General features: G+C 31.0%; 1 protein-coding gene across 1 annotated transcript; it reads right to left on the bottom strand.

Moving 5' to 3' along the window:
• Positions 1-8,250: 8,250 nt before the first annotated feature.
• On the bottom strand, positions 8,251-9,826 carry LOC107912662 (VQ motif-containing protein 22). The gene has a single exon (XM_016840948.2). It carries the CDS (start codon positions 9,309-9,311, stop codon positions 8,583-8,585), a length of 729 nt encoding a protein of 242 aa, XP_016696437.2. The 5' UTR covers positions 9,312-9,826; the 3' UTR covers positions 8,251-8,582.
• Positions 9,827-23,262: the final 13,436 nt, after the last annotated feature.

Raw genomic sequence — 23,262 nt, forward strand, 5'->3', positions numbered from 1 at the left:
AAAAGTAAAACACAACTCTTACTGTTTTTATATATAATATTATTTTGTTCAATTCCTTTTCATGCTTCTTTCGTCACACACTTCAAAATTTTCTCTAATTCAATTAAAATACTTTTAATTAAATTAGATTCTTATGAGTAAGCTTTATGAAATATTTATAAAAGAATTAAAAATAAATAAATGAAGATTTGGTGGAAATTGTAAATTTGATCTTAATGTCTTGCCTTTGAATCTTTTTTATTTATGGATTTATTATGAGTTTAATTTTTCATAGATTCATATTTTTTTGGGCTTTTCTGCTTTTAGTTTATCACTCTAAATTTAATTAGTATAGGTTATATTTTCACTGTAAATTATTTTAATATTAATTTGACCTACAAATAATTTATAAGCTTTGAGAAAATTTTAGATTTATATTTCGAAGGTTCTTATTTCGAGTTTTGAGGTTTTATTTTATCTCCATATTTTTTATTCTTTATTTTTGTATCCTCTTTAGAGAGATTTTTTCACATAAAATATTTTTGTTCGATCTTTTCAATTTCTTCATCATTTTACTTGTTCATTCCTTAATCAAGTTTATCCCCACTAATAATAGTTGTTAATACTTTTTAACTAGAAATAATTTTTTTCAATTATTGTTGAATTCAAGTGATGTTTATTTGACACAAACACGTAATATTAACATCATCTCATGAATTAAAAGGTCCTAAAAATAGGCAAAAGCTTTGAAGACGCTCTTTCAAACAAAAATGATAATCCAACATTTGAAAACCTCCGGTCAAGGGAGGAAGATCCTTTAGATGGCAACGATGTAGTTTTGAATCACACGAAAGGCCATTGAGTTTCATTTCGAGACATGTTGCTAAATAGTTGGAACGGTAGGTAGAATTCTAAGGATAAGAATGGTTTTAATTTGCTTGAAGATGATGTCACAAAGGGGTAAATTAACCTTCAGTTAGGCTTTTAGAGAGAAATCATTTATGGAGAAAACAAATGTAACCAGAATACATGAAATAAAATTGGTTTTAGTATATTGTTGAATGAACGGTCAAACTAGAGAATGTTTATTACATGGTGAAATTTAAAGCATGTGGAGGATTATACGAAGGTGTTGTTATAGGTGCCATAGGTTATTTTTGGACAATATCTGGTCGTCGGGTCTTGGACTTCATTTTTTTTTAATGTCTCAGCCTTATCTGTTCAATGTGGTGGTTTAAATATAATTATTTATTTTATTAATAGAATTGTATAAAAAGAGTTTATTATGCGCGGTCGACCATATAATAGAAAAGGTGATAATATTGATAATACTAATAATGATAGTGGTGTAAGGGGGAGATTCATGCTTCTGACAACTTTGACAACTTGTATTGATTTGAGGAAGCCACCAATTTCATAGATCAGGATTGAGAGTCATCTCCAAATAGTGGAATACGAATCACTCCCTAATATATGCTTTAAGTACGATTGATGTGGCCATGAAGAAATTTACCTATTGGTACGCAGTGAGAGCTAATGCAGAAATAGTGGCAACAGAGGAGGTGATGAGACAACCGCTTATAGAAAGAGCTATCGCTCTTGGATGGTGGTGGTGGAAAAGAGGGTATGAAAACAAATCAGGAAAGGATCAAACATGGAAACCTCTAATCAAGGTGGGAAGTGCTGAATAAGGTGCAATGGAATAATGTAGATTTAATTTCAGGTGTAAGAAGTTTGACCACATAGCCAGTTTGTGAATTGGGTCAAAGAAAAGAATTGTTTAATATAGGTCAATTTGAATAACAAGTAGGGAACTGGCCTAGAATGGAACCAACATCAACTAATGGATAGTCCACTCTATGAAACGGCCTTAATCAAAGAATCTCATTATCTATTAAAGCAAACTCTCCTAAGGCTTTCTTTACTGCAATTCAAAGTCCACGTGTGGAGACTAGCTTGAATCAAGATAGACATATGATGGTGTCAGTTGAAGAAACTTCCAACTCAAATATTATGGCAGTCGATAGCAACTTGGATTGTGAGGAAAAGATAAGGGTGCACCAGACGGGTCTGTGATGGTCATTCCGCCATACGAGAATAAAGATAAGCTGTGACAAATTCGAAAAGAGGTGAAAGGGAAAGGAGTCAAGGTAAGGCTCGACGTGAACCACAATGTGTCACTTAGAGAAGTGGAGGCGGTTGTAAAGGGGCTTCAAGTCCAAACTCTATAAGGCAATAGAATGGGCAGAGACTGACAATGAAGGCAGCTTGGGCGTTGCTCAATAAAGCTCGTTAATCCATCTTCTTGATTATTGATGAATTTTACTGCTTTAGAACACTCAAGGTTGGAGACACCCTAGATCTAACAACATAGTGAAGGAGTATTAAGGCAAAAGGATTTTCTAGGGGAATTTAGGTAGGTTGGAGAGATACAGTGCCGATTGATGTACTGGTAAATCATGAGCAGATTATCCATATGAGGGTTGTATGTGCAAGTTGTTCGTCTTTATTTCTCCTCATAGTGAAGGTTGGAACGGTGATAGGTTATATGATTAGGGGCCAAATGTCATATTTGTCTTCAAAACCGAATCAAATCGAGAACATATTTCATGAAAAATCACCCTACACATCATCCAACTTATTATAAGGTAATTCGAAAAATATGGAATTAATATTTATTAAAATTTATGATAAAAAAAATAAGAAAAAAATAGTTTCTATTGGTTTGTTGGTGAATCTGGACGTTTTATTGTTTTGGACCCTTTTACTTTTAATGGTGTTGTAGGCTTTTGGAACTAGTAATTGGGCTATGTTAGGTGGGTTTCTCTCATTTTGGCCCTCAATAAAAGTTATCTCATCCAGAATAATCACAAAAAATCTATATACAAAATCAATACAATAAAATACGTTTTTTAAAATCCATTTAAATGAAAATTGTGTCAGATTTTCAATTTTGTGTGTAAAGTTAGAAGCCATTGTTTTATCAATAATTAACTTTGTCATAATTGAAAATTTGATGCATCAATATTATTATTTAAGTTTTTTATTAAATTGATATAGAGAGTGAAACTATACATATATATTCATTTTAGAAAGTAAATTACATTAGGGTCACTTGAACTTGTTTAATTCTATTTAATTAGTTTTTAATTTTTTTTTTGGATCCAGTTAATACCTGAACTTATATTTTGTCAATTAAATTGATACATTCATACTAACACCATTAGCTTATGGTAATATGACACTTCTAGCCAATCTCGTGGTGCACTTGGCAATCTAACACGCCACGTGGCAAATATAAATTAAAAAAATTTAAAAAAAGCTTTTGAAATATATAAATTAATAAAAAAATAATTTTTCGCACCAAGAATGAACATGTCATTTGTCCAGGTTCATTCCATTTTTTTTAGTAATTTTATATATTTTTATTTTTTTATAAATATTATGTTATTTATATTATTATTATGAAATTAAAATATATAAATTAATAAAAAAACTATAAAAAAATTTACATCAAGAATGAATTTAGAGAGGTAGTGTTCTAAATTCAAATGTATTTGTCTAGATTCATTTTAGATGTGCTTTTTAGCTCTTTTATATATTTATATAAGATTATAAGTTTTTTAAATATATATCATAATTTTTTATAAATTTATATTTTATTTATCAATTTATTTATTTTTAAGATTTTCTATTTTTTTTAATTTATGTTGCCACGTGGTATATTGAGAGTTGTTATGTGATACTGCCATATTGGTTATCATATGGTACCAACCTGATTGATAGAATACAAATTCAAGTACCAACTAAGTTTAAAAAAAAAATTAAGAACCAGCTAGGTGCAAATAAATTTAATGAGGTTTTAACCAACAACCTATATATATGAATTTAAAATCTTCAATTTTATCATTTAGTTCTCAATAAAATTTTAATAAATATATATTTGTTATACAATATTTTTTTCACCCACGTCATTATTGGATCGGTAAAATTATATATTGATTTAAAGGCTAAATAATATATATAAATTGAACAGGAAAATGCCCAATAGAACTTTTTGTTATAAGAGAGACGACACACAGGGATCCCAAAAAGGGTGCATAGTCCATCCCTTATAGTCCTAGTTCGACTAAATATTTTTTATTAAAATATTATTATATTGCTTTTTATTCAGATAAGACTATTGTGATATTCTCTATAGATAGAGAGTATGGACTAAGTTAAAAATATGATACTAAGTGTGATAAAAGTACCATAAAAGTTATTGTACTAAGAGTTAGATTACAATTTGTCCTCTCTACTCAAAAAATAGGTAAGTTAGTCCAGTACATTATACTAAAGAGCAAAATGGTCCTCCTATTAAAATTTTCATCCATTTCTACTGTTAAAAATTAATCTCTATATTTCACAATGAGGGATATGTGACACGCTATGTGTAATTATTTGGTTATTCTATTAGCAATGCTAACTTTTTAACAGAAGAAATGGATAAAATTTTTAATAAAAAAAACTAGTTTTCTCTTTAATATAACATATAGGGACTATATAATAACCTGTTTTTTAATAGTTTCGAGACCATAATTTTGATCAACCAATATTATTAAATACACTTATTAATATTCTACTAAATAATATTTTTCTTCCCAATAAAAATTTAGCATGGTTGGCAAATTTTTTACTTTTGAGTCATTAGTACTCAAATTAAAATTTCGATCATACTCAATTGCGTTCACTTGAGTTTCTCATCTTATCATGCATAATTGTATATGTATGGGTTTTAATCCAAATATTTTTTTATGTTTTTTCCAACTATGCATTGTAATAATTTAATTGGATAAATTTTATATATATGATGATTTAAAAAAAATATTTAAAGAAATAAGTCGATTTTTTTAATTTTAGGGAAATAAACCAATTTTAGAGAGAGAAACATAAAACGAATCTGCAGGAAGTGTTCTTAGTTGAAAGCATACCCTTGGGGCGTCGCTTTCTAAAAACGCTTTCTACAAAACGCGTTTTTTTTTGTCACATCAGTTTCTTTGATCGGAGAGTTAAATGTTAGTAGTTTTGTTCTTTAGTCTAGGGTTTGATTTCTCTCTTACTTACTTTTATATTTTTTTTATTTCATGTTGCTTTAAACATTTTTCTTATTTTTAATTAATATTTTTAATGCATTAGCTCCTCTAATCAGATGGTTAAATAATAGTAATTTCATCATTGAGTCCCAAGTTTGATTCTTTTTCTAAGCTCATATGTATTTTTTTTTATTTCATATTGTTTCAAGTTTTTTGAATTAATAAATATATTATTTTCAAATTTTTTTAATTAATAACACTTTTATTTATAAAATCAAATAATAAATATGTAATTATATAATAAAAATAATTATTTTATACTTATCATTATGTTAAATATATTTTATTTTTAAAAAAACATCAACTAATTTTTATATATTTTTATATATAATATTTATATGTCAAATATTTATTTTTTCCACTTATATTATGGGTATAGTGATTTCTAATATTATAAAATCAAATAATTATATTAAATATTATTATTTTTATATGTAAAATAATTATATTTTTTATCTACAATATGTATATAATATTTTAAATATTTTTATATGTCAAATACTTCAATTAATTATTTTAAAATAAAATATTTAATTACTTTTAAAATTAACATATTCTTCTAATTTAATTACTTGTCTTAAAATTAATATTTTTGTAATGAGACAGAGGTTTCACTGAGCGGCGCCATTTATGTATTTGTATAAATATACGTGCTTGACAATTGACATGACATAGTTACTGTAGTAATGTTGAAATTAAGGTGCAGCTTAATCATGCTTGTTTTACCATTTAAGCACTTAATTTGAATATAATGTAGTGAATCCCTCTGTTTTTTAATTCTCATTATTTATTTTCCAAAATTTGTAAAGATTAGCCTAAATTTGACTTTGTCAATTCCAATTTCTGCTTTTGATGTCAATTGGGTCCCATTACACGCTTTGGTTCACCCCCTCTTCCCATTCCATTTCACTCTCACTTATGTCTTTTTCCTTCAATTTTGATTTCTTATGTACCTTTTTCCTTTATTCTTTTATACATTTGCTTCTTCCACGTCTATAAATATTAGGTAAAATTACTTGTTATTGTAAGTTTATATTTTGATTTTTCAACTTTAATAGTTATTGAACTATTTAAAAATTTTTATTTAAATTATTGAACCATTCGAAAGTTTTTATTTAAGTTATCAGATTACTAAATTTATTTTAAAATTTAAACTAGTGAACTCCAAGCGATGATCTGACAATTAAGGCAGTGAATCAATATCTATTGATGAGTAAAAGAACATATCCGAGTCGATCTAACCATCATTGTTGTAGGTTAGAAAAAAAAGCTATTTGGGTTTTGGTTCATAAATTCTAAATGCGCAAAGTTGTTTCATAAAAAAAAATGAACTGTAGAAAAGGAGAATGAAAAGTTTCAATTAGTACAGGCAATGCAAGCAGAGAAGGCCATACAAAACGGTTTTAATAGCCTAGTGACTTAAATGAAAACTTTTGAATAATTTAATTATCATTTTGTACTTTTTTAAAGTTGAATGACCAAAACATAAACATATTAATAATTTAATGACATTGAGTGTAATTTACTTTAAATATTAATTAGAATCATTTAACTAGTTTTTTTTCGTTTAGTGCATAATTTTATTGAATTTAAAGAAAATTTATTGATTGAATTTTATACAACATTTTTACATATTTTTTTAATTTGATACATATAAATATTGGTTAAGAACTACTTAGAATTTACATTTGCTATGTTTTCTTTTTAAACCCTACATTTGCTACATTATTTTTATGACTTAATTATATTATATGTCGGCTCAAATTTTAAATTGCTTTTTAAATTTCAAACTATTTTGATAGTGTTATAAAATCATCAATCTTATATTAATGAGATTGTATTAAATATATATTATATCAACTAGTTCTTTTTTTTTTTTGTTAATGTAAGGCGTTGAAAAAAAAAGTGATAAATCAAAATTTATTAAAGTTGAGGAATTAAAATAAGTGTAAAATAATATTGCTTAACCACAAATTAATTATGGATGACCAAAGTGAAAATGGTTGTTAGCGGTAATGCTTAAAATGTAAAATTTCTATTTTCCGTGCCAAAAATAAAATTTATGAAAGTTAGATGACTAATCCTATAATTTACCTTTAAATATTTTACCGTACATATTCATTTTTTTTCCTTTCTAACAAGTCATATCATTACGTAAATATGTTATAAATATTAGTTTTCATTATAGTTTTTTATTAATATCAAATTTTAATGTTAAAATAATTTCTAGTAATATGTATATATATATGCAATATATGAATACATTTGAATTTACTCCCATAATGTAACAAAAAAAATGTGAACTGTACACCTTCACAATTTTGAATTAACATGCAAGCTATTTTTCAAATGTATTCGTATAATAAGTTTGATCAAAAGACCTTATCTATTAATTCAACTGTTTGTCAATAATAAAGATTATTAAAAATAAATATTTTTAAACAATTTTAATAATGAAATTTCATTAAAAAAATATTTTTTTTAATAAAGGTAATTTTATAGGATATTTATTTGATTACTAATAGTGAAAAGTTTAAAATTTCACCAGCGAAGTTGATATTTTATCATATGTGCTTAAGTAGAATTTAAAAAAAGAAGAGTATTTATGTTTTTTTTATTCCATAAATAGATTTAAAAAAATTATGTCTCTTTTTCTTATCAAACCCTAATATTACTTATCGTAATTTAAAAATTTTACTATTAGTATACCAAATAATGACACAAAGTGTGAAATATATTAAAAGTTTTAATGTAATTATTTGAAATTTTAATCATTAAATTGTCTATCAGATATTATAAAACTTTGTGGGTAATAATATTTCCATCAATAAAAATGATCCTATTTAAAATAAATGGACAATAAAATATTCTAAATGGTTTCTTTTCATAACTAGTAATGATAATTTATAAATATATGTCGTATTTTTGTTTTGTTCGACAAAAGAAGTAATGTAAATCGTATTTTGCAACATCACTTTGTATTATTCCTTTGAACATATGTATAATTTGTACTTAGCATCGTCTTTAAAATAAAGGATTTTAAGAAATTGATCACGTTTTCTTTTGAGTCACATCCTATTTGAAATTGATATAATAATGTAATTAAAGAACATGCATTCTCGCCGGAAAAGCTTACTTTCACACGTAGAACCACAGCAGATTTTTCATTTATTTTTCAAAGGAAGAAGAAAACATGAAAAACTAGATAGCTAATATTATAAAATTGCTGAAACTGGGTTTACCATAGTAGTAGGCCCCTGGTTTTTGAAAACAAGAATCCTCCATCCCCCCCCCCCATTAATTTAATCGCTATAAATTAAACCCCCCTCCAAACGTTTGGAATTGGATTGGCATAAAAAGAAAAGAAAGAAATAAAAAAAAGGGAAAATATTTACATTGGTCAATGTTTAATTTCTCCCTAAGACAAGTCAGTACCTAACATTCTGCTTTATGTCCCTCTCATTAATCTCAAAACATGAGCCTAGGGTTACTCCTATTGTCATTGGATGACGAAGTTGATGTTCTAGAGGGTGGAACCTGTGACGAAACATCCGACCCTTGCATGTTCACACCACCACCAACACCTAGTCTTTGAAAAAAAAGCTCCCCCGGCGCTGGGTTATTATCATTGCTGTTCAATGAAAACATCAACGGCTGGTTTTGGTGGTGAATTAATTGATTTTGATGCTGCTGCTGTTGTTGTTGATATTGCAAGTGAAAACCGGTGGGAGGAAGCATGAGAGGGTTATTAGGGTTACTATTATGGGGTTGATGACGGGTTCCGAACCCGAACCCGAAATTTGGTCCGCCATGGTGAGGAGCTCCCCCTGCGAAAGGAGCACTGGGACCGCCAGTGAATTGTTGAACCATGGCTCGAAAATTGGTGGTATCCGTGTTGAGCAAGGTAGTAGGGGTTCGCCTCGAAGCCCTTGATCGTCTTCGGACTGGCTTCCCGACGCGCCCTTCGGGGCTCAAATGACCACCGCTCAAACCCCCACCTCGTCCCGACCCTAACAAGCTTACAGGAGCGCTGCTGGAGGAGACAGTTGGAGTGGTGAGGACGGCGGTGTCGGAACCTTGGTCGCCGAACACCGATTCGGCCGTCAAAACACGAACGCGGTTCGGTATTTCCTGGTTAGAAAGAGCATGATCGTAAAACTGCGGCCAGTCAGTGGGAGTAGACATGGTCTCACTCATGTCCAGGGCGCAAAAAAGCAGATAAAAATATAGGAGAAATATTTTTCTGTTCTCTTTTGTAAGAAGGGAAAGAAGAGAGCTTAAGTGGAAGGTATTTATGGTGGCCTGGAAGGTGGTCAATGGGAGAATATTGGGGAAATCAGGGCCGTTGATTTCGGTTAAAAGATTGTTTCAACAAGAAGGGCACGTGAGATGGGCACGTGGGGGAAATGGCGGAAGAAATGTTTGGCGGAAACAGACGTTCTGGAAGTGGGGATAGTTTCGTCGAAGGCAGCAAAACAAATTGCTTATCAAGATGACGTCATCCATTCAATACCACGTCAGCTTATGACCTCTTAATTTATTTATTTTGTTTGGTGGAAAATGAAGACTTTGGGCTTGCTCGTCGGTCTTCAAACATGTAATCAAACCTTTCTACTATGTGGAAACAAGAAACATCCTAGGTTCCTTCTTCTTTTTCTTATTTAAATCTTGTTTTTTTTAATAATAATAATAAAAGAATTGTTGGATTTGATTTATTTTTACAATTAAAATATAATTACACTCATTTAAAAATTTATTAATAATAATCATTCCTATATATTAATAATTTCTACTATTAAATCAAAATTAATTCGATGTGCATAATTAAATTATCTTATCATGCAAATAAACTCTACATCTAAAATCACATTTAATTACTTATTATCTTCTCCTTCTGAGATTGAAAGATTCCTTAGGTGTCTCTAAGCATTTAATAGGAAAGAATTTTATGTTCAAATTTTGTATTTAATATATATATTGATATTTATAATTATTTACTAACAACAATATATATATAAATATTTATTTGTTTAGATAAATATATCCGTACATTTTTTTTGAAAATATAAATAATATGAAAAGTTGAAAAGTAATTAAAAAATAGTGAATATAAAATGTTTCAAATTGGATAGACCATACTCTTTTCATTTTCACTCCATTGAAATTTCAAAGTTAGAACTTTCTTTTTCTTTTTAATTCCTAGAACCCGACAATGAAAATAGAAGACTTAAGGAACGCCAAAGAGTGGAATAATTTCTTACATATCTATACCATTTTATATTTGTACCCCGGCCCCAAAAATCTATATATATATCACACCCGTCCAATGTAATTTGTTTTTTTTTTATCACAAGTTAATGATTAAATTTAATTCTAACCCGATTTATATTTCAATTTTAATTCTTTGTTTAAATTTAAATTTTAATCTTTATATTTTAATTTTGTCATAATTTACTACCTCAACTTTTATAATATCATTAGTTAGCCTAAATATTTTTTTCTAATTAAAATATTTATGTGAATTTTTAAATATTGTGAACATCATTAAATTTTTTTATTAAATTCACATCCATTACAATGTCATTTTTTTTATTATATGGATGCCAAGTGAGTTTTTTTTTTATTTCAAAATATTATACCAAAAAAAATTAATAGATGAATTTTAACAGTGTTAACAAATGGACTTAAATTTTTAGATTTGAAAATTAGAAGGACTAAATCTTCGAACATAAAAGTATAAAGATTAAATTTTAAATATGCAACAACTTTTGAGCATATTATAACTTCTAAATTTTTACTTTATAATTTAGTAGAAAATTAATTACCCCAATATAAAAGCTTAGGTAAGGATATTAATTTGATTTATATTTTAATAAATTTACACTCATGATCATGTTCTAAATTATATAAGTCGAATTTAAATAAATTTATTTACTTGATATAAAAAAATTTTGAATCATTAAATATATATTAAAATTAATATTTTTATTGATATAATAATTTAGAACTGTAGTTTTAAATCTAACAATTAATTTGTTCGCTTTCAAAAAAATAATTAATTTATTAAAATATCAATAGCACAAAAATTATACAAATATGTCAAACTAAAATATTTTAAGTATATATATACTAGCTAGTTTTCTTATACATGCGACACATGGGTTGATTATATCTATTAATTAAATTACTTTTATTTGTTTCTTAATTTTTTTTAAAAAAAAATTGTTATGTTTCATTGATAATATGATTACGTAATTAAAATATAAAAACTTCAATTTATTTTTTTTGGTGAATTACAATGACAAGGCAAAGTTCGAACAACTAAAGTGACTAGCGCAACTAGAAAAATAATAATATTTTGAAATATAACTTTTATAATAGTAGATTTTCTTAGATAATTTCTAATTTAATTTTAATTATTAAGTAACAAAGGTATATAAAAGTGGTTAATAAATAAGTTATTTTAACATTATTTATATTTTTAAATATCTATTTCATTTAAATAATATATTTAATTTCTAAAAATAGAGATAAATTTAAACATATATATTTTTTAACGTGGCTATGGAAGTGAACATTCTTAACCGATGAATCTTACAAATAAAAAAGTTTGCCTCTTTCTCTCTTTATATTGATTAAATCACTTGTTTGAGGAGGAAGGAATTGTCAAATTTTAGATAACTAACCTCTACCATCCCATATATATATATATATATATATATATCCTCTCTTTGTGGGGAAGAAAAGTAAAACAACGAAGAAAACTATAGGAAAGTAATAAATTCTACCCAACAATCTTTTCAATTTGAAAAATGATTTGGGGATGTATATATAATTTTTCTACTTTTAATTGCATTTGCTCGTAATTTAAATTTGAGGAGAAGCTGGTCCTAGGGAAAGTTGAATATTATTATATTTCTGTTTCACTATATTATATGAAAGATTAAAATATTCTTTGGGATATATTTAATCATGGTAGTATTTTCAGTAACTTCTCAATAGATTATAGTTTAGAAAAGAAATTATACATAAATAGCAAGGAGTTTAGCCAGTTAATTAACTAAGGATGTATGAACCTACGTAAGAAGTTTTATTATGAGAAAAAAATGACAAGTTACTCGCATCATTCAGTCTACTTACTTCACTACTATTGATGGAAAATTACAAGTTTCGCGATTCACCCGAAGGCCGAGAGTTGTAGTTGGTCTTCTAAGAGATAGAGGAGAGAAACTTTTCTATTTCAATGGCTTTCTTGTATTGAGAGAATGAAGGGAATATCCCAAGTCCCCTAGGGATGACTTATGTAGCCCTCAACTCTTATGGGATAACTATGGGGCATATAAGGTCATGTGTAGATGGCGTATAGCCCACATGTTTGTAGCCATGTAGCATTTTAGCAAGGTCATCTTCGAGGCTAATCGAGCAAAGTATATATGCATAATGGTCGACCTGGTAATGCCTTTCAAGTGCAGTGGAGATGTACAACAATAACACCCTCTTGTCGAATGGAAGTTTATAAAGTGACCTTGCCTAAGGTAAAATAGTGTCGAAGACATCTTTCTGTTGTTGGCGAAATGTTTTCATAAGCTGCTGCTCACGTAAAGATATTCTTTTTACCAAAAATTTATGTATAGCCTTACTTGCAAAATTAAGAGAAAAAATCTTACGAATCTTGAATGTAATTTGATTGCTTTTGCATAACCTGAAAAGGTAAATTGAAAAGATGTAAAGCCTTGAAGGCTAAACAGCCTGGAAAGTAAGAAAACTTGAGAGGTAAGATTGCTTGTCAGTAAATCCACCTTGTAAGCGAGAAATTTTGCATCCTTGTAGGCAAAGTTATTGCCTTATTGGCAAGCAAATTTGGATATATATGATAGCTTAGAGGCAAACTCACCACCTTGTAGACTAGTAACCTTAGGAAATAATAAAAATATAATAGCCTTTAAGGCAAATTCGCTGCCTTATTGTAACTACTCGATTTTTGATGGTATCAGAAAGTGCGATTTCAAAACCTTATTTTCATAAACCAAGTTCGTAAATATAAAATAGAAATATTTAAGGAGTCAATATAAATATATATTATATAATGATCAACAAATTTCGTCGATTAAATAGTTAATTAAAGCTTAGGGACTAAATTATAAAAATCCAATCGCTATTAGGTTTTAATTAACCAAGGGCTTGAGGACTTAACTAGAAATTAACCAAAGGGACAAAATGGTTATTAAACCATTCTTAAGTATAATTTAGTGGATGATGATTTGGGAATCCACTTAGATTGATTAGCATTAAAATTAGCATAATTTAAGCTTGATTAAGTTGAATTAAACAAGATTAGTTAAGTCTGGTTAAGGTGTGTATATATATAAGAAAGTGGGAAAAGATGATTATGGATAATTATTTTTCTCATTCATTTCTTCTTGTTGTTCATTGAAGAAAGAAAACCTAAAATTTTAGCATAAGGTACGAAATTCAAACCCTTTTCTTGATATTTTTATAGATTTGTGATAATGGGAGCTTAGTTTAACTGACCCATGTGCCAATTTAATCAATTATTAAAGTTTTAGCAAGTTGCCATTGTTGATAAATTGATGAATTAGGCTTGAAATTGTTAGATATTGAACTTGGATTATGAAAAAGGTTAAATCATAAAGTTAGTTAGGTTTGTTTGTTAACTTTGTGACATTAGAAACCAAATTGAATAAATGTAAAACCTATCATGAAATTATGTTAACAATAGAAAGTATAAGTTCTCTAATTAAAGTATGTGAAATCGGGATTTAATCCAAACCTAGGAATCGAAATATATGCTTATCTTAAGTCCAAAGACTAAATTAAATAAAACGTAAAATATATGGGGAAAAAAAGAGATTTATTTAGGATCATGCATCTAATGACATTGTGTGATAATGTAACACCCTCACCTGATCCGATCACCGAATTCGGGTGTTAAATGTCATAAATGGGCCTATAATAGGCCATTTTTTGCCCGCCCACTAAACAAAAAAACAACAAACCAAAAATAAAAATAAAAATAATACTAAGTCTAGTCCAAGTTTTTTTACAAGCCCAAAAACAAAGGAAGCCCCAAATTATAAGGCCTGACAGGCCCAAGATACTTAAAAATTTTTAGAAAGCCAGAAACCCTAGGGTTTCTGGCGCCGTTGCTCTCGGGCCACGTTAGTGTGCTCTGTCAAGAGGCTCCTCGTCCTGAGATCTGTCGCCCTTTCACCAAAGAGCCCCTTCTCCCCTCAGTTGGCCTAGCATCGGACCTGCAAAAGAAAACCAAAAAGCACAAAAACAGAGCAAAGAAACACTAGCAGAAATAAAAAGTAAACAGTAGCATTTTTTTTTGTAATCGGCTATAAAGCCACAAAAAACCAGATTGTATTTGGGAACATACAGATAAAAATACAAAAATTTCAAGTTTTGAAAGGTAGTTCTTTTATTTTTTTCTAATTTTATTTCTGAAGCAAGTAAATAACAAAAAGAACCTAAAAAATAAAAAGAAACAATCACTTAAGTTGCCGTAGTCGGAGCCTTCTCCGATCTGGAGGGTGGCCGAGTCAGTGGGCTCACCAAAAACCCTATCGTCGGCAAAGGGGAACCTAAAAGTCCCTTCGTTTACTTCTTATTTCTTCTTCACTTTTCGAAATTTCGGTGGGTTTTTTTGGGTATTTTGACTTTAAATCGATCTAAGGGCAAAAAAGTGATCAAAAAAGGTATTTTTTATTTTTTCGGCTACCGTGAGTGGCGGCACCGTTGCTGGCGACCGAAGGACTGATGGTGGCACCGTCGTTTTGAGTTGGCCACAATAGCCCTGAAACGGTGTCATTCCACCCCTAGATCCGCGCGCCGACCCCATCCGCTTCAGAGGATCTGGGCGTTTTCGACTTTAGATATATTTGTGCGAATGGTCCTTCTGCTTTTTAAGCGGATTCCAATGTGGTCCTGTTCCTTTTTTAAATTTGACCATTTAATTTGATTGTGTTTGCACTTTGCACTCCAAACCATTTTAAGGAGGGATACCTGAAACGGCGTCGTTTCAAGTGACCCGGTGACCCGAATTCAGCCCGACCGGATTCAAGGATCCGCATGTTTTGATAGGGATAGGTTTTAAATGTAACACCCCTCGCCCGCATCCAATGCCGGGACGGGGTTCGAGGTGCTACCTGACTTTTACTAACACTTCTATACTAAACAGGGCCATGAAATCTCAAATAATTAAAAACTTTTTTTTTCATATACAATTTGTCCCATATACGGGCTTACGAGGTCCAAAACATACATCTGGAGTGGTTCGGGACCCAACCGAGAACTCATGAAAAACTTAGAAAATCTCTTGCATCAAGGCTTCATACACCCGTGTGGGTATAGAGCACACGCCCGTGTTGTAATGGCCTAAATTCAAGGTTATCGGAACAATGGTTTCGTAACCATAGATCTGATTTAAAGATAAATTTATTTCAATATTTTTGCTTGAAAATTGATATGATAGGAAAATCGTATGAAAATATTGATAGGAAAATTTTATCAATTTAGTGATTAGTTAGAAAAAGAATTTATTGAAGAAATTGGGTAAAATAAGGTATCGGGACCTCTATCTCATAAAAACGAGCCGAAAATTATTTTATAAATATTTATGAAATGTTATTAATGTGGTATTAAAATTTCGTTAGGAAATTTTAATGTTTGGGTAGTCAATTAAATGAAAAGGACTAAATTGTAATAGGTGTAAAAGTTGCTAGAGTGATTAAATAGCTTAAGAGTCTAATGAGAAAGGATTTAAAAGGAAATTAGACCCAAAATTTATTTGGGCTGGATGGCAACGGTATGAAATCAGCAGAAAATTTGATAAATTAAGGGTAAAATTGGAATATTGCAAAATTAACTAAATAAAACTGGACTAAATAGGAAATATCTAGATTTCTCTTCATTTCTCTTCAATTCCAGCAGCTAAAAACGCCATAGGAGGGTTCTCTAAGCTGGTATTTCATAATTTTTTCACCAAGTGAGTTAATCCTTGCCTTTTTCTTGTAATTTTTGTGTTTCTAAGACTTTTACAACTAGGTCCTACTATTAAATTCATTAGTTTTTGATTTCATGGATGAAATTGAAAGTCACCATGGTTGAGTGCTGTAATTTTATGATGAAATAGAATGAAATTAAAGCTTTAATTTTTTTATGAGATGATTTTATTAGGCAATTTCAATGGAAATTGATTTTTAGGACCTAATTGTGAAAATGTTTGGAATTAAAGTCTATTGCTGAAATTCTGATTCCTAAAGCTTGTAAACTAGTTTAAGGCTATAGAATAAAATGTTAATTGAGAAAAATCAGCTCAATTGAGAGGCTAATTGAGTAGGGATGAAATTATCATTTATTAAAAGCTTAGGGGAAAAATTGTAATGAACAGCTTGCACTAAAACAGTTTGGATAGCAGCAGTAGACTAACTTTGAAAAATCCCCAAAAATTGTAGGAATCGAATTAGAAGATGAACAAAATATGGAATTAAAGCTTATTGAGTCTAGTTTCTCATAGAAGAAATATTGTAAGCAATGGATTTGTAAATTTTGAGATATAATTAATTTTGTGAGACAAGGTCAGAATGAATTCAGGTTCCCCTATTCTGATTTTGAAAAATTATAAAAAAATTGAATAAATATAATTAGGGACTTAAATTTATATGTATAGAATTATGAATGAGTCTGTTTTTAATAGAAATAAACGAGAACATCATTTGAATTCTGTATAAAGAGATAATTTATTTTTAGTGAAGAAGGGTCAGAACTGTTAGACAACAGAACAGGGGTGACTTTGAAGAATAAACTGTACTGATTGGCTAAACCAAAAATTCTGAAAATTTTATGGTAAAAATATATATGAGTCTAGTTTCAGGAAAAATTATCGGATCTTAATTTGAAGTTCCGTAGCTCAAGTTATAAATAATTTAGTGACTATGACTCAAGTAGACAGCTTTGAATGAACTATAAATAATAGTTGAATTATAGAGAATGTTGCATATGAACATGAAATGTATTAAATTGATAATTAAATTTATTTATTTAGATCCAGAAGATTCAAATACGAAGCTAGATCGAGGAAAGGAAAAAGTTCGGGATTAGTAGATTTTTACTTTTTACAAACAAGTATCAAGGTAAGTTCGTGTAACTTGAATTATATTCTGAAATGCTTGAGATTGTATGTTATTGATGTGAATATGATTTGAGTGTTCATTGTATGAAAATGTATGAAACATTGATATATTTGATAAAATGGGAAGAAATCCCGTTTGAATGAAAGGAAAATTCGATGGATCTCTGAAAAGGAATTGACGGTAAAAAGGATATAGCCCGGACGGGTGATCCTATCCTGATATAGCCCTCCCGAAGAATATGTGTAAAATGGATTTAGCCCGGACGGGTAATCCGAATTAGGGTCTAAATTTAGCCTGGACTGGTAATTCAGATCCAAGCTCATTAGAGTAATTGTCGTTACAGGGGATTTAGCCTGGACTGGTAATCCTGATATGAGTTTATATTGCAGGGGATTTAGCCTGGACTGGTAATCCCGCTGCAAGGTTGAGGTTCGTGGGAGTGTGCTCTCTGAAATGGATATGTGCACACATGAATATGAATTGACGGACCCGGAATTGTACAATAAATGTGTACCTTTGAAAATCCATCAAAAATTCCAAGAAATTCAACGGGATAAATATGGAAAAATAACAAAGAAATGGAAATCATGGTATTGACGAGCTCATCAATCATAGTATATATTATTGGTACATGGAAATTATTGTACTAACTTGAATGTTGAGTTTGTGCATATTAGGGTAATAATGCATTGAATGGATATATGGATGTTTATTGTATCGTATTGAAAATATTAGGTAAGTATAATTCTTGTTACATGAGCTTACTACGCACAAAGTGCTTACCCCGTTTCCTTTTTCCCTGTTTTATAGTGTTAAGAGCTCGGAGGTCGGATTTGGTCGGAGACACATCACACTGTCAACCTCAGGATTTCGGTATATAAAGAAACTTTATTTTGGAAATCAATGGCATGTATAAGCTAACAAAGTAAATGTTAACGTGAAATGAATGTAAAGTTAGCCATTAGTATGGTTAACAAACCTGGTTATATATATGTGATGACGTTATTTTATATAAATGCATGAATCTATCATGAAAATATGTTGAATTGATTTGGTTGATGTGGATTGGTCTCGATTTAATATTACAGGGAAGGTTAGATATTTATAAAAGGGCTATATTGAATATAAAAAAAAATTAATTCGTAAACTCCGGTAATGCCTTGTACCCTATTCCGGCAATGAATACGGGTAGGGGTATTACATTTATTGGTATCAAAGCTACGGTTTAGCCGGTTCTAGGACCGATGTAGCAAATACGAGATTAGCTATACATGCCATTTAAATTATTATTGATAGTGTGATATCTCCTGACCATTTAAAATGTGTTTTTCTTATAGTAATGTCATTCGACCGAGCTCAATCTGAGGAAGCTGGGAGTCATGCTCCGGCTTCAGTACAAAGAGAAGAAACTAGCAGTAGAAGGCCCGAGACAGAGGGTCGAGGGGAGGAGGCAAAAATAGCCTTCTTTCAAATGATGAATGAGTGGTTTAATCAATACTTAAGAACTAACCCTGTAGTGCAGCAAGTTCAAGCTCCTCCTCCTGCTCCTCCACCGGTTCCCGAGATTCCTCAAGGTACAGGTACTGAATCTGTCAGAAAAGGGAAAGCTCCAGTAGATAAAATTCGAAAATATGGGGCCGAAGAATTTCGAGCAGCAGTTGATGATGATTCCGAACGGGCTGAATTCTGGTTAGAAAACACTACTCGGGTTCTGGAAGAATTATCTTGTACACCAGAAGAATGTCTGAAATGTGCCGTCTCACTACTAAAAGATACAGCTTACCATTGATGGAATACTAAAGCTTCAGTTGTTCCGAAAGAAAAAATTACATGGGAATTCTTTCAGACCGAGTTCAGAAAAAAATATATCAGCCAGAGGTTCCTTGACCAGAAAAGAAAAGAATTTCTTGAGCTAAAACAGGGCAATAGATCAGTATCTGAATATGAAAGAGAATTTGTTCGATTGAGTAAATATACTCGAGAATGGGTACAGTCAGAAGCTGAAATGTGCAAACGATTCGAAGAAGGGTTGAATGAAGACATTAAGTTACTGATCGGAATTCTTGAAATTCGAGAGTTTGCTACATTGGCAAAGAGAGCTTATAAAGCAGAAGAATTGAGCAAAGAAAAGAAACAGGCTGAGAGGGAAGCTCGAATTTTTAGTAAAAGACCGATGGGAAAATCCCAGTTTTCTACTTCAAAGAAATTGAAGAAATATCAGGATCGTTCTACTTCAGCCATTGGGTATTCGGGCAAAGAGCGAAGTTCTCAACGCACTAATCCAAGGCCTTTTACTCCATCAGTGACCAGTGTTGGCAGTGTTGGCACTCCTAAACCGAGATGCCAGTACTGTAATAAAGCTCATTTTGGTGAATGCCGATTTAAGAGTGGGGCTTGTTACCGATGTGGTTCTTTTGACCATTTCCTCAGAGATTGTCCAGAAAGGGTTAAAAAAGAAGTTGAACATATATCGAAGCCGAGTAATCTAGTTTCGAAGGGCAGACCACCTCGACCATCCGGTAATGTCAGTGGTAGTCGAGGAGCTACAAAAGATACTATAGGTAGGCCTAAAGTACGAGCACCTGCTAGGACATATGCCATTCGTGCCAGAGAAGATGTGTAACACCCCGTACCCGAGTCCGTCGCCGGAGTCGGACACGAGGGGTTTGCAGACTTAAATCACTTGTTTGCAGTCCAATTTAAAAATTTCTAGGCAGTTGGCTAACTGTGTCACTGTCACCTTAAAAATCATATATTGAGTTCTAAAACTCGAAAATCAGTTTCGTAATTTTTCCCTAAAACTAGACTCATATGTCCATCTACATATTTTTTTCTAAAATTTTTGGTCAGGCCAATTAGTACAGTTTATTAGTTAAAGTCTCCCCTGTTACAGGGTGCGACTACACTGACCTTCATGCATTACGATTTGGATATCTCCCTGTACAGGGCTTCAATACTGATGCCGTTTATTTCTATAGAAACTAGACTCAGAGAGGAATCCATACATATATGGCATGACTCCTAATTATCTCTGGTTAATTTATAATTAATTTCCAAAGTCGGAACAGGGAATCCAGAAACCGTTCTGGCCCTGTCTCACTAGAACCTTAATATCTCTTAACATACTGTCCATATGATCATTTCGTTACTTTCATATGAAAATATATTCATCAAGGTTCGTTTACATAATTTATTCACTATTTAATTCCAATCCTACTATTTTTAGTGATTTTCCAAATCTATATCACTGCTGCTGCCAGCATCTGCCTTTAAGGTAGACTTTACCTATTTCATAGTTTCCATGATTCAACTAGCCCTTTTAGCATAAATAGCACAAATCATGATAGCGATTAACCATTCCATACCAAATGATTATAACATTATGCTCAAACATATATAAGCCATTTTCGCATGGCTATATACATTAACCAAAATATTCTTCCGTCACTAGTCTCTTTTATACATGCCATAAGACAATCCGAAACATAGCAGTACCAAACAGTGGATAGTGATAGTGTGACTAGTTGCTGACGATCCCCGAGCCTGTAGCTTCCAAATGAGATCTATAAAACAAAGGAAACAGAATAAACGGAGTAAGCATTACAATGCTTAGTAAGTTTTAAGCAGTGCCAACAGATAACAATCAAATTATAACATAGTTGTTCGTATATTTTATTTCACTCTTCCTTCGGGCATACCATCCCTTTTCCGAATATGCACATCTCATCATATACAATAGGCAGATAAACTTTCATATAAAAGTGAGCTCATGTGACATAGATATATTGTATGATTTCACATAACCTCTCACACTGATCCGATGTCACATAATCATAGGAATAGTCTCATAGATTGCTCTCGTATGCATCACATAACTACCTTATGATTTAGTGCAAATCAAGCTCACATATAAACTTGGAGTACATACCTGTTTAACCTTTCGCATTGAATATATTTATAAGCAATTCTTATTACGAAGTCTCACCCGGACATAATCTCCACACGAAGTTATCGGGTCTTACCCGGACAAAATCCCCACACGTAGTCATCGGGTCTTTAGAGATCGGATATAGTACAAGCACAAAGCTTAAGGACATTAATCAGTGATAATGTTCTCGCATAAAGCCTGCGGGGTTTTAACCCGGATATAGTACTGACACAAATGCCCTTCGGGACTTATCACATTTATACACTTTCACATCCATCACGTTGGCCACTCGGCCCTGTCACATATATATACACTCCCACATTCATCACATCGGCTATTAGGCCTTATCACATATAAACACTTTCACATTCATCACATCGGCCATTAGGCCTTATCACATATATACACTTTCACATTCATCACATCGGCCATTAGGCCTTATCACATATATATACACTTTCACATTCATCACATCGGCCATTAGGCCTTATCACATATATACACTTTCACATTCATCACATCGGCCATTAGACCCTATCACATATATATACACTTTCACATTCATCACATCGGCCATTAGGCCCTATCACATATATACACTTTCACATTCATCACATCGGCCATTAGGCCCTATCACATATATACACTTTCACATTCATCACATCGGCCATTAGGCCTTATCACATATATACACTTTCACATTCATCACATCGGCCATTAGACCCTATCACATATATATACACTTTCACATTCATCACATCGGCCATTAGGCCTTACTATCATTTCATATTTGAATACTCATAAACTTACAATATCCCGATTTAGAATTCAAGTATGAGTTTAATCAATAGCTTATGAGCAACTAAAACAAGTTTATCAAGGTTCACAACATAATCTCAAATTCAGCACAAGCTGTTTTTCCTGAGCAATAGTCACTAAATTATTTATAACTGGAGCTACAAAACTCCAAATCACTTTCCGTTAATTTTTCCTGAATATAGACTCGTATATCTTCCATCCATAAAATTTCCAGAATTTTATGTTTGGCCAATCAATACCAGATTTTTCTTAAAGTTTCCCCTGTTTCACTGTTTGACTAATCTGACCACTCTTCACTACGAATCAAATTTCTCATTTTACAGAATTCAAAATGTGTTGTATTTGATTTCATTTGAAACTAGACTCATTAAGCTTTAATTTCATGTCTCATTCAGCCTCTAATTCAAGTCCATAAATTTATGGTGATTTTCTAAAGTCACCTTACTGCTGCTGTCCGAAGCAGACTATTTCAAATTACCCTTAAATTCCCAAGCTCAAACACTTAAAACTTACCTCGGATGTGGTCGAACAATTTCGGCGGCTATTCGATCACTTCTTCCCTTCCCTTATCCAACTTTGGTCCTCTAAGCTCTTGAGCTTAATTTAACAAATAAATTGATTTAATCATTTGAGCATCAAAAGAGGAACTCAAGGTATTTAGCCCATATATACATACATTAGATATTAAAGTCACATACATATGAAATCATAAATCAATTCAACATATCAGCCCACACTCTCTTTTAGCCGATTGTCTAAGCCAAGATAAAAGCATCAATATGCTTGCCTCTAGCCGAATACATGCCACATCAAGAAAGAATGATGCATCCATGGCCGAGTGTCATATTCATAACTTTACAAAAACATTTGCCATGAGCTAGCTTCTATACTTGGTGGCCACTCCAAATATACAAAGATTTTCAATGATAGAGCATTCACATACCTTAATACATCAAAATAATTAAATTCTTCCCATGGCACACTAAAACCGAATATGTCTTATTCAAATATAAATTCTCATATTTCATTTATTTAACCATTTAACCCTCCTATCAAATAATTTTCACAAACTAATCTTAAACTCAAAATCACATAAAATCGTAACACAAAAGGCATTCATCTAACACTTGATTTCCAAATTCTAACATCGAACTCAAATTTCTTAGCTCATCAACTCATGGCCGAACATCAATTATTCACCAAAACAAAAATTAACAAAAACAACCTGAATTTCACCTTGAAT

This window comes from Gossypium hirsutum, chromosome A11 (genome assembly GCF_007990345.1).
Source record: "Gossypium hirsutum isolate 1008001.06 chromosome A11, Gossypium_hirsutum_v2.1, whole genome shotgun sequence".
NCBI lineage: Eukaryota > Viridiplantae > Streptophyta > Magnoliopsida > Malvales > Malvaceae > Gossypium > Gossypium hirsutum.

Coding starts and splice junctions, on each gene's coding strand:
- LOC107912662 (XM_016840948.2), bottom strand. CDS start 9,311: ATGAGTGAGACCATGTCTACTCCCACTGACTGGCCGCAGTTTTACGAT.